The following is a 17,581-nucleotide window of genomic DNA, read 5'->3' as shown; positions in this document are numbered from 1 at the left end:
ACCAGTGCCACGGCAGGCGGTGAGAAGGGAAGACAGGGGTGCTGGGGGGTTGGGGAGCTCTCCTTTCCGGCCTCACCTCTGTGCCTCAGTAACTGGCCTTGTGGCCTTGGGCAAGCCACTTCCCGTTGCTGAACTTGGATTTCCCCCAGCGAAAATGAGGAGGTTGGAATACATTGGCAGTTTTCGAATTGTTTTTCTTTTTTTTTCAAAATAAATTCTAATGGAACTCCAATATACAAAACAGATGACAGTGGAGCCCCTTGACTGGAAACTAGGAGTGTCAAGGGGTCAAGGGGTGGGAAGTTGCTTCTTCTGCACCCCCAGTCCCCCAAGGTGATCACAGGGGACCCCAAGGATCCCCAAGAACCACAGTTCGAAAACACTCAGCCTAGAACAGTGGTTCTCAAACTTCAGCCTACATCAAGACCACCAAGAAGGCTTGTTAAAACAAAGATTGCTGGGCTCCACTGCTGAAGCTTCTGACTCAGTAAATCTGGGTGAGGCCTAAGAATCTGCAAGTTCTTAGATGATGCTGATGCCCCTGGCCCAGGGGCCACACTTTGAGAAACACTGGCCTAGATGGTCCCTCAGGCTGTGGTCCTTAACCGTGTGTGAGTTTCAGACTCACTTGGGAGCTTTTAAAAAATGCCAATGACTAGATTTCACTCTCAGAGGTTCTGGTTTAATTTGTCCAGGTAGGGCCTGGGCATCAGTATTTTTTTAAGGCTCCCTGGCTGAGTGTGATGAGCACACAGGGTCGAGAAGGGCTGCTCTAAGCTCTCTGCCTTTGGGTGAGGCAGGTGGCACTCCCTCCCACTGTGCCTCTCAGCCTCACGCCAGCCTCTCTGAGCAGTGCCTCTGATGTCTAGAAGGCCCTTTATTCCTGCCTGCCAGACACACGCTTCCCGTCCTCTGTTCAACGGCCCCAGCCAGTCTCCCCCACAGAGCCTTCCCCCACAGAGAGAGATGAGTAGGGGTGTGAGCCAAGCAGGGCAGGAGCTGCGTGTTCACAGGGTGTATCTGTCATCACTGGCCTTCCTCGTCCCTCCACTCAGCCTGATCTGCACTTGGGACTCTGCAGTGGCCTGCCCACATCTACCTGGCTGCTGCTTGTTTCCGAATACAATGCCGACGTGCCATCAGTGCCCCTGTGTCCTGAGATGCGCTCCTTCCCTCTGTGGCCTGCAGAGCTGGCTTGTACTCGTGGTGTCTGACCTCGATGGATCCCGAGCCTACAGGCCACTGGAACTGAGCTTTGAACATACAGATTCCCAGGCCTCACCCCTGGAGATTCTGAGACTATCAGACATGGAAATTCAAAATTGTAAAAGCTGCCTGTGTGACTTTGATATCAGGTGGCTTGTGAACAGCCTTAGATCAGCGGTTTTCAAACATTTTTTCCCCTCTAAAATCTTACCCAGAAGAACAATATATGAGATAAAAGTGGAGCTGGTCTGGATGAAGACGGGGTGAGGCCCCGGAGCTGACTGCCCAGCCCCTCTCACCACCCCTCCGAAGTCTCTGGTACCTCTCAGGAGCCTTCTTGCTCCATAGAACCCTGCACGAAAACCACTCCCTTAGGTCAGATTATCCCAAGCTCAGATGTTATACATATATATAGGGTATTATATGTACAATGTATATATATGATGTATATCTATATATACACACACATATATATAGGCTGTATGGTCAGACCTTTAGTACATTTTCTTGTTGATCTTTTTGTTAATGCTGAATCCTGGGGAGTGGTGTGTATGTTGGGGGGAGCAGGGAAGAGGATCTGTTTAAACCTCCAGGGCTGCTTGAAAAGCTTCAGACTGCAGTGGGCACGGTGAAGCAGGCTTGTGTGCATATGCCTCTGGTAACCAAGCCCTAAGGCCATTTATAGGGACCTCGAGGTCACCTGAGAGCTGTGGGGTCTACCTATGGGGCTCAGTCAAAGGTGCAAGAGTGAACGACAGAGCAGTGGAACTGGGACTCAGGCGACCATTCCTGAAAGGAGCAGCGGACAGAGTGATGAGGTGGGGAGGGGACGTGTCAGACTGTGTGCCAGCTCCCGCACGGCTCGCCCGTTGTCACTGACAACAGACACTTGACAGTGGCGATGCCTACAGGCCCAAGGGGGGCAGGTGGCACTTGAGTGGCACACAGCAGGCTTTGAAGACGACCAGGTGGTAAGCAACCTTTCTCTGTATGGCTGGTTCTCGCGGGCCCAGGATGGCTTTCCTGGACTTGGCTTTGATCTCCACTGGAAGAGGCACCTGGTGAGTGATGCGATGCCTCCTGGCAGGCTGGGAACTGTCCCAGAGGTTAGGCACCCTGTAGGTCCTTGGGGCTCCGTTTTTTAACTGGAGAGAGCACATGCTCCCTTTGAGTCACTGAACAGGCAGGCTCTTGGGGAAGACCCCACCCCACAGAGGTGGAACATATACTGTAGAATCATCTGTTCCTGCCACTGTGGCCCCGAGGCAAAGGAGATCCCTGAGGAGACACCTGGAACAGAGTCACTGCCAGCTCTCTCGAAGCTCAGCCTGAGCAATTCTCTGCTCCTGCGGAGCAGCCCTTTCTAATCCTCCGTATGGTAAGCTGAGCACTGAGCAGGGAGCAGAGATTCTGAATGAGTGACCCCTGAGCCACTAGGGTTTGTTCTGCTCTGCATAGTAAGTTGGCTCTCCCGAAGCCCAGGCTGGTCCAACAGCCCTTAGCCTCAGAGAGAAACATCCTCTCCGTGCACATTCTTGGGAGACCTCGGCCATGGGATGCTCCTCAGGGTCTTCCGGGGGCTCAGGAACAGTCTCTCGTTTCCAGGGAGAGGGGAGACCTTATTCTCCTCAACCCCTGATCTGGACCATTTGTCTCAACATTAATTGCAAATGCCTCTCTCCATCCTGCCCTCCTGCTATCTGCCACCCTCCATGGTTCCCATTCAATGAGGCAGCTGTGTTTTCACAGGCAGATCTGGGTTGGGGAAGGGCCAGGCCCTCTTCAGAGAAGGCCTTCTCCCTTGCCTTCTCCAAGGCCTCTGGTCGCCCCCCCGCGACCCCAGATTCAAAGGCTCTGTGTCTTGTCATTCAGCACTTTGTGACAGATCTTGGCAAAGAGTGACACCAGGGCAGCCAAAGGCATACTGCTTAATCGGAGTGATCTTCCTGTCACCTCCTCCCCTCCTCTCCTTCCCAAGGCTCATACACAAGCAGGGGGCCTTGGACTGGGGAGCGGGAGGGGGAAGAAGCAGGGGTGCAGAAGCAACTTCGGACAAGCTCACCTATCTGCATTGCGTACGTTAGCGGATGGGCGTGTAGATGGGTGGATGGGTAGTACCAGGTCGACAGCTGGTCAGAGAGCAGTTCAGGTCCTGAGTCCCTCTCCCGTCCCTCTAATTTGGCACCCTCTAATTTGGCACCAAGGTCTTATCAACCCCCTTTCCTGCTCCCCACCCCCTCCCTTGCAGTTCCCAGAGGTGGACACTAGGTGGCGGTGTGAGGACAGGGACGGGGAGAGGAGTGTACCTAGCCACCAGGAAGAGGACGCAGCTGACCGCCAGATAGGCTAGAAGCATGAAGAGCCAGACGCCCGGAGAAAATGGGTCCAGGAAGGAGAAATAGCCGGGTTTGCGCCCCTGGAAAGGGAGATAAAAACAAGATTCACTGTACACATTCAGTCAGAATGGCCCTTGGACAGGGCAGGGCTGGCCAGGGGGTGTCGGGAGCATGGGCCTGCCCCAGATTGCATTGCTTTGGGTTTTGGGTGATTAGTTTAAATGACAGTGGGGCTGAAGATGTAGAGGCGGCTACTCCGAAACCCCTGTCCAGCCCTCATTTCAGCAGATGAACAAAAGAACAGCCCAGGCCACGTCACTTCCTAGGTTGAGGGTGGCTTTGTGCTGGGCAAGTGGGACAGCCCCGAGTGACCCTTGTGGACTGCCCTGTGTCCTCCCGGGGGTGGTGTGGTGGGCTCAGGAGCACCTTTGGGCTGTTGATGTCTATGGGGCTGGAGCACGACAATAGCACCAGCCCTCTTTGCCATGCGTGTCTTTCTCATGAGGATGCTATTGCAATCGCTCAGCTGGGGCTTTTGTTTGCAGAGTGATCCCAGACACAGTAAGACCTTCTCATGTAAACCTCAAAACCGTGCTGTGAGGCACAGATTATTATCTTCATTTAGATACTAAATTTAGAAACTAAACTAGTAAAGAAACCGAAGCCCAGGGCAGTCAAGACATGTGTCCAAGTTTACACAGCGAGAAAGTGGAAGAGCCGGGACTCAAGGGCGCACTTTCTGACACAAAACCCAGGGCTCCTACCACAATGCTGGGGGAAAACATGGTTTGTCCCCAGCCCAGGGGTGTGCTTGGCCAGAGTCATGAGAGCCGAAGGATGGAGCCAGGAACAGAAACCTGGGCACCAAGCTCCCAGTCATTTTCTGCAGGACAGTATGGATGGATGGATGGACAGTAATAAAATGGAATGAGAAGGACAGAGTTCAATAGTCTGCTCTCAGGCTTTAGCTGTGTGATCCTGGGCAAGTGCACACCCCTCTCTTGCCTTGGACGGAGCTAGACTAGATCAAAAGTGACACACTGGTGGCCTGCAGACTACATACAGCCCTCAGACAACTTGTTATTTACCCTGCAAGGTTTACCCTTTTTCTGTTAGTTGCCAACATTAAATGATTGGGAGATTCACATAAAAATTCATATTTCTGGCTTTTTAAAAAAAATGGGGTGATCTGGCAACACTGGGGCTACATTGTCCCCTGGCTGGAGCTGAGAGTGGCTGCCCACTTTAGATGGGGTCTGCCCTCTGCAGCATGCCACGGCTACCTTGGTCTGGCACCAGGCTTGCTTCTTTATTTACTATGAAACCACTGGACTAGAGGCTCCCTCAGGACCATTCAAAATTGAAAATGATACGATTTTATTCTAGAAATCTAGGAAGTCCGTGGATAGAACTGAAAATCAGTATTAAGCTCAGAGGTTCTAGGAACAGGTAAACTGTCATGCTCAAGATCTTATCAGTCATGGCACAACCTCGACATCACGGTAGGTCATTTTTAAGCTGAGGTCCCCAGAAACCCAAAGGGGAACTACCTATACAGCCCAATCATGGGGGACTTTCAACCTCGCTTCCGGTGGGTTTCCGCCCCTTCTCGGCAAGCCTGTAGGCACATTCCAGAAGCACTTGGGGGTACAGTTTTACACTCCCATTTGGGGACACAGCCCAGAGGGTGCAAAGTGAGGAAGTAAATAGCTCCCCTCTGTCAAAGGGGCAGCTGCTCTTGGACCTTGCTGCCCTTCTACAGTGTGACAGTGACCTCTTGGGTGGTCTGTCTGAGACTGGTTTTCTTTCCCAGTATGGCTTAGACTAGGGAACTGCCCTTTGCTACCAACTGCGAGTTCTCTCCTTCTTGTGCATCCATGCTTGATCTGCATAGAACATTCAGGTGATTTATCTGGAAAATGAAACAACTTGAGAGACAAAGCCTAGGAACTAACAGAACAGAAGAGGAATGGGGAGGAGACTATTCGAGCAAGTCTGGACCCATCACTACATAAATTCTCTAATAGAAAGAAGGACTCAAGAGCAGCAGAATTGGAGTCCCCAGTTAGTCATTCCCATGTCCATCATGGCTGAGCGTGTCTTCATCATCATCCTAAGAGCCAGTGGCAGCAACAGGAAGGCACAGAGAGTGCAGAATCCATACACACAGTCCAGAGGGGGATAAAGAAGCTGATCATGCTTACACACTTGCCACAGCAGAAATCACTAGTTTAGTCCATTCCTGGGGTCCTCCTATACCCCAGAGTTTCTCTGACCAAATGTACACGAATTCTACGTGCCCTGTCACTCATGACTATTTCGCTCAGTGTCTCTCAATTGAGAGACATCCAGGAGAAAAAAACCTTTTATTGTTGCTTTCTGAATCTGAAACCCCATTAGATGCTCAATGTCAGAAATCTATACCTGATTATATCACAACGAGTGAAATTGAGAAAAATGACAGCACTATTTAAAGCTGCCATATTTGGTTATTGGTGATAAGGAAGGATGCCCAGCCATGGGAAAAATTCCTGGAGACTCAAGTTATAAAACATAGAACATCACACAAACAAGGATCAAGACATAAACACAGCTCCCCTGGAAACATATCAGTCACGTTGGCAAGGCAACATCTGATTCCACTTGTGATTGACTGACGCCAACTAGAAGAGCAAGGAATGGGCAGTCATTTGAGATTTGGGTCTGGGCGTATACAGGCTTGGCTTGGGTTGAGCCCAAGCTGCTTATAGGATGCCAAAGAGAAGTACATTACTTGCAAAGCTCTGAACGCCTACGATTTTTTTCTGTGCGGATGCTTTAGATTGCTTCCTTCCCAAAAGACATCTGAGTTACTGGTGCTCAGGGCAAATCAGGTGTCATGTGCCACAGGCATTTCTTCCAAATAAGAGATTTTCCTTAACCCAAAGGATCTATGATGGTGACGGTTTTCTTCTGAAGAACCCAAAATGCGTCACTATATTCTCTTGATTTCAACACCCAGTTCTCCATATTGACAGATGGAAGAACTGAGACCCAGGGAGGTTAAGTGCCTCGCTCAAATCATTGGTAATGGCTTCAATTTCTCTGGTGCTCATTCGTCAAGCTGTGCCATAGGGAGGTCGTGCTCTCCTCCATTCAAACGGCAGCTGTACCGCATCTTCCCCTCCTTTTCATCTTTGCAAGTTGCTCCAATAAAATCCCTAATCAATCCTATGCCTTCTCCCCAGTGCCAGCAGAATCCCAACCTACTCTAGCTCACCCCCTTCAAGTACTCTTAAACATTATTTATTTACACTCATCATCATTTATTGTGATTCTGTTGTATTTATAGGCACCTGTATTGATTTATACACATCTCTGTTGACTGCAAGTTGAGTCGGTTCCTTCTGCTGAGTATAAGCACTTTAAAGGTAGATAATTGGTTATATATAGTTTACGCCCTGAAGTCTGGGACAGGTCAAGCCCTGCAGATGGGATTGAAAGTTAGATGGAACCGAAATTAGAACTGGTTCCCTTGACTTTTGTACTGTGCTTCAGACTGACCACACCAGAACCAGCGTCCTTGATGCTGTCTGATGGTGGGAGAGACCAAAGGGCTGGCCACAATCCTGGCATGGTGAGGTCCTCTGAATGTTGGCAGTGGAGCTGCCCATGGAGCTATAAAGCAGCACTAAACTTCTCTTACATGTCGAAAGTTCCTCTTACCCTTAAAAAAGTTTCTGTAAACTCACTGATACCTCATTCTATGTGTATTGGAAGAAATGACATTAGAGTAGGGATGCAATTGCTTTTCCAGAGTGTGAAGCCAAATGCATCAGAATAATAGAGCAAGGTAACGCAAGACAGATAGTGAATTAAAACACAGACTCTGGACCCAGACTGCCCAGGATGGAATCCTGGCTTTACCACTTACAAACTATGTGACCCTGAGCAAGCTACTTAACCTCTCTGGGCCTCCGTTTCCTCTTTTGTGATAGAGGATAATAATGAAACCTACCTCATGGGGTTGATTTGAGAGCTAATGCGTTAACGCATAGGAAGGGCTATGTATGTGTTGGCTCCCCCTGTCTAACAGGAGTCATGAGTGAAGGGGGAGGAGGGAGGTGGTATGTGACAAAGGAGGGAACTTCATTTTATACTGATGCTCCTCAGTGGACAAGAAGTACTATTTTCTGTCCTATAGTGACACATGCTAAAGCTGCTTTGAGGGAAAATGCCATCTGGCTACAATCACTTTCCGTAACTCCCGGAGTTTCTATGGGTTATAATACATGACTCACGAGGGTTCCCCCAGGGATCTCCCAGGAAGCCATTAGGGCAATACCAAGCTCTCTTCTGGGAGGATGGCTCTTAGAAGCCAGTGATTCCATCTTTTGGAACTCAGTTCCACCTCAGCCTTCCCAGACAGAGTGTGTCAGATGTGTAGTGGGTCCCCTCATGTTTGTGTAAGGGGTGTGTACCCTAGACACCATTTCCCTACATACAAACTAGTGAGACCAACTCTCTGCCGTCCCCACACCCCATTCCCTCCCCAGCAGAGCCAATGACAACGGCTCGTCGTGTCCTCCATATGGTTTTTCCAGTCTTTGGAACTGAATGGCAATTTATAGAGAGGTTTCCTTCAACTCTCAGCAGTGACCAATGGTCAAAACACTCTCTAGGGCTGAAGAGATAAGAGAACACAGTCTCCACGACTCCTTCTGGAAGAGGCAGAAGGAGGTGATTTCTCCTTGTCCCACCCCAGGAATCCATGGACAGCCTCCCTCAGTGTGTCTGCAAAGGATGGTCTTAAAGATATTTTGGTTTAGCATGCACTTTTCACTTCTGACTCTAAGAGGAGAAAAGAAGTAAGCAATTAATTCCTCTTCACAGAAGACACCCAGATGGATTTGTTGCCTATATATAACCTAGATGCTAGCGTGTCTATTCTCACTTTGCTGGTTGGAAATCTGGTATGAGGAGACCTACGTTCTAATCCTGGCACTGACCTTGACTTGCTGAGTAATCCTAGGCAAGCCACTCAACTTCTCTGGGTGCCAATTTCTTCTCCCACAAAATGGAACACCACAATCAACACGAAGGCAGAGGATGAGAACTACTAAAGTGATGTTGATAAAATACCTTGAGCTTCTTGAGAGACGAGCACTTAATAAATAACCAATATTCAAATGATTATACATTCAGGGAGCCGCATTTCCGTCATGTGGGCTATCACATTACTTAGCTCTCAGGAATAGAACTCTATTCATTTTCTGTTCTCTTATAAAAGAGTATTAAGCAGTATTAGAAATGATTCACTGGTTTACTTAGCGTTGTTCTCCATTTTCCTAGACAGTCTTTCTGAAATGAAACAGACCTTCTTGAGAATCGGGCAATACATCCAGCAAAAAGCTGGGTATTACTTTAATGTTGGCATTTCTTTCTTTCTCACTTTTCACAATCACTGTCTGCTTTCCTCTTTTTTTAAACTTTTCTTGAGAAGGATGACTTTAGCTAAGAGTTAAGAAGAGAGAAAGAAGAGTATGCAACTTTCCCATTTGTTAACCAAAGGAGGAGCAGGACATTATAGGGGAGAATAGTAAACTCACATTTTCAAGGGAGTCTTAGATGCTCTGACTGGCTTGGGACCCTGTATGGGATCATAGAGAGTACCCTCAGATTAGAAAGGATCTTGACAGATCTCCTAACAAATGGCCTCGACATAGAGAAATACACCTGCTATACTGTAAAGATAGGTAGTTGGAAGTATATGGGTTTGGAGACCGAAAACCTGGGTTCAATGCCACCTCCACCATTGCACTATCTACTCTTTCCACTGTGCCACTAGCTTCAGAATCCTTCTATGTAAAATGCAACTCATACTACCTGCCTTGGGGGATTGCTGAATTAAACCAGCAAGGTATGTGAAAGTGCTTCATAAATAAAGAAACACCAGACAGATGTTAGTCAACATACAAATATCCTGGACATATACCCAACCTCCTTAAATATGTCAACACTGAATTTTTAAAACGTGATTATCCATTTGGGGGCCCTATGTGCCAAAAGTCAAAGCCCAGGTTGGCTTCCGGCACACTCTGATGACGCCTTGCTACAATACTCAGTGTGTGCTTGAGGAATACACATTTACTTTAATATTAATCTGAGCAAAACATCATTAGGCAAACTGCTGGTGCAGAAAAAAAAAGAGGGAGAGAAAACTACATGATATACTGTAATGTCAAATAGGAATGTTTTTGTTTTTCTACACTCTTCTCCCCTCCATCACACAGATATTTGAGAGCTCACAGTCTGCATCTATACCATCAAACCCTGGAATGCAAAATGCCCTCGGGCTTGTACTGATATACTAAATCCTTGAACTTCTCAACAAAAAGAAATGAGCTAATATGTCAAGAAAATCAAGGGAGTCTTGAACTTCAGATGTCCTGTCATTTGACTCCCACAGTTGGAGGACCAGGGGACACCCCAGATTCTAAAGGCTAGATCCTCTATGTATGGCTTGGAAGCTCACCTGACCCCAGCCAGAGATTTTGATGCCTTCCCAGGTGGGTGGGATATTGTATGAGGGACATGCAGGCATCAAGAGGGAGATAGCAATGAGTTCAGGTGGCAGCCACGGCCAGGCCTGAGTAGAAGATGTTTCTGGGCTGCCGGAAACATCTGCCTTCCATCTCTTTCTGTTCTCAAGACCAAGGAGGTAAACGCCAGAAAGAAAAAAACAAATCTATTTAGGTCACTCATCCTGCTGCTGAATACTGGGCCTCCTGACAGCAGCCAGGCTCCTGGGGCTCAGTACTGCTCAACCACGAGCCACAAAAAAAAGTGGTGCTCACTGCCCACAGGATCACAGGGTACCTCCCTCCTCCTCTCCCTTTCTTCCTTCCATACTTATCAAGTAAATACTGCATGTTTAGGATCATTGCATTTTCCATATCAAAAGTTATATCATAAAAATTTATGGTGTGACAAGAGGGTACCTACCCCTCAATGCATCTCCCACCAGGATCTACTTAGGGAGGGAGAGATAAACAAAGAATATCATAATGCACTTATAAATGCTAGAATAGAGGTAGAGGCAGAGGCAGCAGCTCAGAGAAAGAAGAGATCAGCTCCATCGAGGGAGCTACAGTGAAGACAGAGTGCCATTTGAGCTGGATATTGAAGGCAGGGGAGAGCTTGTTAGACGGTTGAGAGGCAAGAAGACGAGCGTGACTCTAGATAAGCAGACAGGAAGAGGCTGACCTGATGGGAAAGTAGTGAGCAATACCGGGTGAAGGCGCCTGCAGCAAAGAACTGGAAGTGGAAAAGGAAAGACGAGCTTTGTTCTCCATGCTGACAAAATTGGCCTTTTTCTTGTAAGTGGATTTTTTTATTGGATAGCCAGTGAATGATTTTAAGTAGGAGGCTGATAGAATTACATTTGTAGAAAAAATAAAAATAAATTAAAAAAACAAACAACTCTCAGGCTGCAGTATGGGTCAAGGATGGGCTGCAGTGGGGAGAAATTCACACACATTTATTAAATATAATAGCTAGTACTTTATTGTGCATATGTCAGGCACTGTTATAAGTGCATTACATATGCATCCTCATTAAATTTGCATGAAAACCCATTTTTACAGACGAAGAAACTGAGACATGTGACATGCAGCTAGTAAGTGTCGGATCTGGGAATAGACCAGGCAGCCTCCAGAGTCTATGATTTTCACTCTACCATTTCTTAGTGAATGCTTATAATGACTGTGGCCCGTTGATGGGGATACTAATGGATAAGAAAAACCCTGCCCTCAAGGAGGACACAGGCCACTGGAATGGCAGAGTTCGGGTTAAATATAAGGAGAGCCTGAATCAGGGCAGAGGAAGTGGGGAAAGACAGTATATTTGAGAACTATTTAGGAGGTGAGCTGACCCACTGAACGTGCCAGGTAAGAGAAGGGAATGGCAGCTCAGGTAACTGATGGAGATGCCACTACCTGAGATGTGGCAGAAGGGAGGAGGGAGAGACATACTGAGTGCAGTTTGCCATGTTTTTGCAGTGCCTGTGAGACGTCAAGGTGGAGACATCTAGAAATGTGTTAGAAATATGCTTCTGGGATTCAGGGGAGCAGGCAGGTTTAGATTTACAGATTTGGGAGTGGGTGAGATTACCCAGGTAGAGAGTTGGGAGAGTGAGAAGAGAAAAGGGCCATGGACATTTAAGGGGCAGAAGGAGAGAGAGGAATCAACAGAAATGATGGAGAAGGCAGTGATCAGAGAGGCAGGAGGAGCAGCAGGAGAAATGGTGACTTGGACTCTAGGAACAGAGAGAGTTGTATGGAGCAGGAGGGAGCATGTGTAACAAACGGCAAGGCCAGACTCCTCAGCCAGCCTCTGAGTGGCAGGGGGTAGGTGGCCAGAAGAGCAAAACATTCTTCTGATTTTGGTCCTATAGATGCCTGAGCAGAAACAGAAATTATACTCCAAGATTAGGAAGAAGGAAAATATCCCATGATCAGCTCTTGACGATCCATGTTCATGAAAAATCCCAGATAATCTTAGATTGCTGGAAATTCACAAATTATTTCTGATTATCTTCAGCCTTCAGAGATACATACCTGCCACTACTTACTATTTTGGAGGGTTTTGCAGTGATTTCTAATGAGGCATTTATACTTTGGGTTAATTATTATGACTTTTGCGCACAGGTTTGATGATCACCAGATGCTCGCTTTTTGGTAATCATCGCTCATGACTCAGGTGACCTCAGTTATAGACTAAAATAGAGGTTCGAGGTCATTATAGATTATAAACTAAATGAAATTAACCATATTTTTGCTCACAGATAACTAGCAATTAGAGAAAATTGACAAAATAATTAACACCCAGTATTCAACTTTAATTTCATGAACAACGCTATTATACTAGAGGGAGCTTCTCTATGTAATTTTAGGGTTAGGCTCTCATGGTGAGCTCTACAGAGCAATCCTCTGGCATTAGCTGTTCTTGCTAATGCTTCTTTTGTTTCAGATGCAGCAAAGTTCATCTCAGACTTGTTCTCACCAGCTCTTTCCTGGTTTAGTCGATTCTGGATTATTCTCTCCCCAGCTGACTTTTTGGTACTTTCTAAGCCTAGTGCCTCACACGCAGAATGCACTCAAGAAATATTTGTTGAATAAATGTACAAACAGTCAGTTCTGCTTAGTGTAAGCTGTTCGTGCCAGCACTCAGTTTTTGCTCAGCTGGGCCCCCTGTTATGAATCAGATCTGAGCATCCATGTGGCACACTAGTGCCTCAGCATGGAGGCTAGAGGAGGGGAGGAATCCTGACCAGACCGGGGAACTGTATCAGTTAGGGTTCTCAAGAGAGACAGAGAGAACCAGTAGGATATATGTGTGTGTGTGTGTGTGTGTGTGCACGTGTGTATGTGTATGTGTGTATAAAGAGATTTTATTTTAAGGAATTGGCTCATGTGATTGCGGGAGCTGGTAAGTCCAAAATCTGTAGGGCAGGCTGGAAATTCAGGCAGGATTTCTACGTGATAGTCTTGAGGGAAATTCCTTCTCCTTTGAGAAACCTGTTTTTGCTCTTAAGGCCTTCAACTGATTGGGTGAGGCCCACCAACATTATCACGGGTAATTTCCTTTACTGAAAGTCAACTGATGGTAGATGTTAATCACATCTACAAAATACCTTCACAGGAATAGCTAGACTAGTGGTTGACCAAACATCTGGGCACCATAGCTTAGCCAAGCTGACACATAAAGCTTCACCTCCCAGGAACTAATGTAGGGGAACTAAGACGCTAATAGGTTTGTGGGTGGTAGGAAACATTTGGCCAGCAATCCAATTAAGGATGTCCAGAGGATTGGTGCATTGGAGTTTGGTTCTGGCCAGAGTCAATATTCAGGACAGTGGTGCCCTGGGTGGTGAGGGTGGCATACCAGCAGATGCCCCCAGGTATTGGAAACTCTTGGGATCAGGTGCCTTCACCCACATGCCTCCTCACGGTCCATCAGGTCATGAGTGGGGAAAGCCTTCCCTCGGCATTAATCAAGGAATCAAGGCCAGAGCTTGGTTCCATGGCCTGGCCACAGGAGGAGAGTTTGGAGGAAGGCTGTGTGTCTCCATTTCTTTGGATGCTCCCTCAGGGGTCAGCTGGGGAAGCAGAGGGCGGTGGGCTCAAGAAACGGTGCTGGTTGGAAAACCGCCTAGGGAGGACTGACAGCTGTACTGATGATAAGAACACCGTCTTGAGAGTTAGGAGACCAACAGCCGTGAAGACCAATGAGAAAAGGTGCACAGGGCACCTTACAGGACAAGTTATTCAAAGATCCCATGAATGAGGGTAGCGCTGGCGTCAGAGAGAAAGCACAGGCTCCAGTCACACCATGCCTGGGTTTGAACCCCATTCTTTCACTTGTTTGTATACGGCCTCGTCCAAGTTTTGAGAACTGATTGCACCTGTCTCCTCATTTCTAAAGTAAGAACAACACAACTTTTTTTTTTTTTGTATTGGTTTCCCAGGGCTGCTGTGACAAACTGCCATAAACTGGCTGGTTGACAACAACAGAAATGTATTGTCTCCTAGTTCCGGAGGCTACAAGTTCAAAATCCAAGCCAGCCAGGCCGTGCTCCCTCTGTGGCTGTGGGGGAGGAAGCTTCCTTGTCTCTTCCAGCTTCTGGCGGGTGCTGGCAAGCCGTGGAGTTTTTTGGCTTGTAGATGCATCACTCCAGTATGCCTCCAAATTCACATGGTCTTCTCCCCTGTATGTCTATGTGCAAATGTCTCTCTTTTTAGAAAGACACCAGTAATTGGATTAGGGCCCACTCTAACCCAGTATGACCAAATCTTAACTTGATTACATCTGCAAACACCCTATTTCCAAATGAGGTTACATTCACAGGTCCTGGGGGTTAGGACTTCATCATATCTTTTGAGGGAACACAGTTCAACCCATAATAACAGCCCCCATCACAAATGCCTGAAGGAGTGTCAAAGACATAGGAGGTGCTCAATGAACGGGAGCTATCAGCATCGTGGAAAAGAGTAGGAGGGATCAAAATCCCCCTTAATCCACAAGACAGACACATCAATAACAGCGTCGACTGTGACCAAATCCTCACATTTCTTTCTGTCTTAGCCTGGGGAGCTTGGGATTTTGATGCTGTCTCTTCTTTCAGAAGACGTGGCCCCCTTCCCCAAGCCAGGCAGTGACCGCAATAGACACCGAGCCCCAGCACAGCACAGCACTCTTCCTAGCCGCCTGAGGGGGCTCTGCGACCAGGAGACCTTCCTCCCAGAGAATTGGGCCGCAGTTCCTGTTGCCCCAGCAGCTGCCAGCTACATGAGCCCAGGTTGGGGCTGTGAATACAGACAATCCCCTTTCCCCAGGGCTGGGGTTTGGGCCCAGGAAGGGGTCAGAGCTGGAGGGTCACTTTTTCAGCAGGCAGGTGGGGTGAGCTCTTGGTTCCTTCCCTGTTGGGCAGCCTTGTGGTGCCAGGTTATGCACTGGAATACAGCATGTTGGTGTGACCTTGGACAGCTAAAGTGACTAGAGTATTGGGGAAACCCACATAATAGCTGTGCACTTAGAGCCAGTTTGGAAGAAAGGATGAGCGGGAGGCTCTCCTGGTTCAGTAAGGTAAACAAGGTCAAGTCAACCACGTGCTGGCAATGTAATGACGATCCACTTTGTGAATGAGGGACAGCCAGGGTTGCCCTCCCGATGCTCACGCCACCAGCCAGTATACTCTGATGTCACGTCCATCCTCTGCGGCCCATTGGTGTGCTTTCACAAACTCATTTTGGCACTTATTCTACTCACTCTAGCCAACCTAACCAGAGAATTCTTTTTAGTAAGGGATTCAGAAGAGGAGACAGGCCAGGTATAAGCGACATGAGGTGATCTGCTCTCTCTTCACCAGTACAGATAATCAAGAGGGAGTCTACATTCCCTCACCAGATGCAATGCTCAGAGGGAGCAGAGCTGGACCTGGGAGTCGGGGAAGGCCTCAGAATGCTGGGAGACTTATCTGGGCTGGAGGCTCCAGCCCCAAGGAGGAGGCAGAGTGACCGACAGGGCCAATCGCCAACACACTATGCACCAAGGGTTGAATAGTCACTCTTGGCCATCCCTATTCAGTGAGGCAGAAACAATTTTTACTGGAAAGCCCACAAGTGTGAATTTTCCATTCTTCCTCTTTGCAAGTCCGCACAGCTGATGGGGGCAAAAATAGCCCAGCACATTCGCATTTAAGTCTTGAAATCTAAATATTTCCATGAGTCATTCATTATTACCATGTAACTCAGTGTTTGCATGCAAATAACTTTAATGACATAAGTGCTTATAAAATAAGTCTCTTACCATATGAACCCGGTAAAGAATGCTAATTCCCAGAGTCATGAACGGCTTCGAGAAATCAATCACCTTCTCCCGTTCAGCAGTGATGGTGAGGCCTGCCACAGCCAGATCTGCTTTCTGAAAGGGACAGAGAGAGACCATCAGAGGGTGGCCACGTGAGATGGGGCACAGAGGCCGTCACTGATGGGGAGACGTTAGTCTGGTCTGGCTTTTCTGCTTGGGGAGGGATCCTAAGCAGCCACAGCATATCCCAGGTCTGAATGATCACTCACGAAACGACATGGATCTTGAAGCAATAACTCATGCCTTTTTGAAGTTAGACCCCTCTAAACATATAAACAATTATAAAAAGCAAGGGGGATCACTACAGGCTGTTCAGAGATGGACTCAAACTGCCTGAGGGGAGAGAGAACTGGCAGATAGGGCTCCCGGATTCTCAATATTGGGTAGTTTTTTTATTCAACATATTAATTCATTCAATCAACAAACTTCAGAGTCTCTCTGTCATGTAAGACACTCGGTGGGGCGAGTTACAGTGAAAGATAAAAATGATGAACACATAAGACATAAGAAACGATCTGATGTGACCACATTCACTTCATGGTGAGGAAATGGAGACCAAGAAACTGAGCAAGTGGCCCAATGTCATAAAGCTGGGACTGGAACTCAGTCCTCCTGGACCATTGGTCAATTAAGTTGTTGTCATGGCTAAAATTCAGGTGCCACAGGAGAATTAAAAGAAGGGGCTCTGGTCCCTTTCATGCAAAATCACCAGAATTTGTTCTGAAGATGTGTCTTCCCTTTCTCTTTGCCTCTATGTTGCATCTCAAGTGCCCACATCTGATGAGAGTCTGTTCTGAATTAAGGCCTTCTGGAAAAGGAGATGCCATAGGCTTCCTCAATACTCCTCTCTGTCAGGAAGTTCTTCCTTATATTTAATTTAAATCCACCCTGTTGCAAAGCAAGCTCGCTTCCTGTTGGTCTGCTCCCCTATACCCAGAGCGATGGGAAACGCCCACAGCTGGCTTTCAGTTCTGGTCCATGCCCTGCCCTAACTAACTAACTAACCTAGCCTAGTTGCTTCACTTCTCCAGGCTTCCTTCATCTCATTCTTAAACCAAGGATGGGGGTTAAGAGAGTGCTAGGATGCTTCCCAGAAATTCTCTATCAGTGATTTTCAAACTGTGGTCCACGACCACCTGCATCAGAATTGCCTTCAGGGCTTATCAAAATGTGAATTCTGAGTCTCACCCCAGACCCCCTGGACCAGACTCTCTGGGGTAGGATCCAGGAATCTGTATTTGTAGTAAGTTGCCCAGGTGATTCTGACTTGTAACAATACTTAAGAACCATGTCTATAGCCTAGGCATGTCTCTCAGACTGCCTTCCAATGGTTTACATTTCAGCTTCTTTAACTCCTCTTCTAATGCTGGTGGATTAGAAGAATCCCCATGACTCTTCCTAAATCATTGCAAAGAAAGTAGGGAGACAGACATGCTGGCCCTCATTTTACACATGAGGGAATTTGTGATTTGTGTACAAGAAGGATAAATCCATTGGCAAAGGTCAGTTTCTTTCACATCTCAACCCCAAACCTCCACTCCTAATTCACGTTCCATCTGCTAGAGCGGCCCCGTGGTCCAGCATAGGTTAGCAAACTCAGGGCCTTACATATTGAGGCCAGGCTTCAAAGA

General features: G+C 47.5%; 1 protein-coding gene across 15 annotated transcripts in view; it reads right to left on the bottom strand.

The window, feature by feature from the left end:
* GRIK4 (glutamate ionotropic receptor kainate type subunit 4) overlaps positions 1 to 17,581 on the bottom strand; it is a 413,900-nt gene that overhangs the window by 30,189 nt on the left and 366,130 nt on the right. For all 15 annotated transcript variants that reach the window (XM_023645003.2, XM_023645006.2, XM_070273803.1 and 12 more), the window contains 2 exons: positions 15,891 to 16,004; positions 3,513 to 3,622 (listed from right to left, as the gene is read on the bottom strand). In XM_023645003.2, coding sequence (XP_023500771.2) covers positions 3,513 to 3,622; positions 15,891 to 16,004 — 224 coding nt within the window. The remainder of the gene's footprint in view (positions 1 to 3,512; positions 3,623 to 15,890; positions 16,005 to 17,581) is intronic.

The sequence above is a fragment of the Equus caballus genome, chromosome 7 (genome assembly GCF_041296265.1).
Source record: "Equus caballus isolate H_3958 breed thoroughbred chromosome 7, TB-T2T, whole genome shotgun sequence".
Lineage (NCBI taxonomy): Eukaryota > Metazoa > Chordata > Mammalia > Perissodactyla > Equidae > Equus > Equus caballus.
This window is presented reverse-complemented; position numbering and strand designations above follow the sequence as displayed.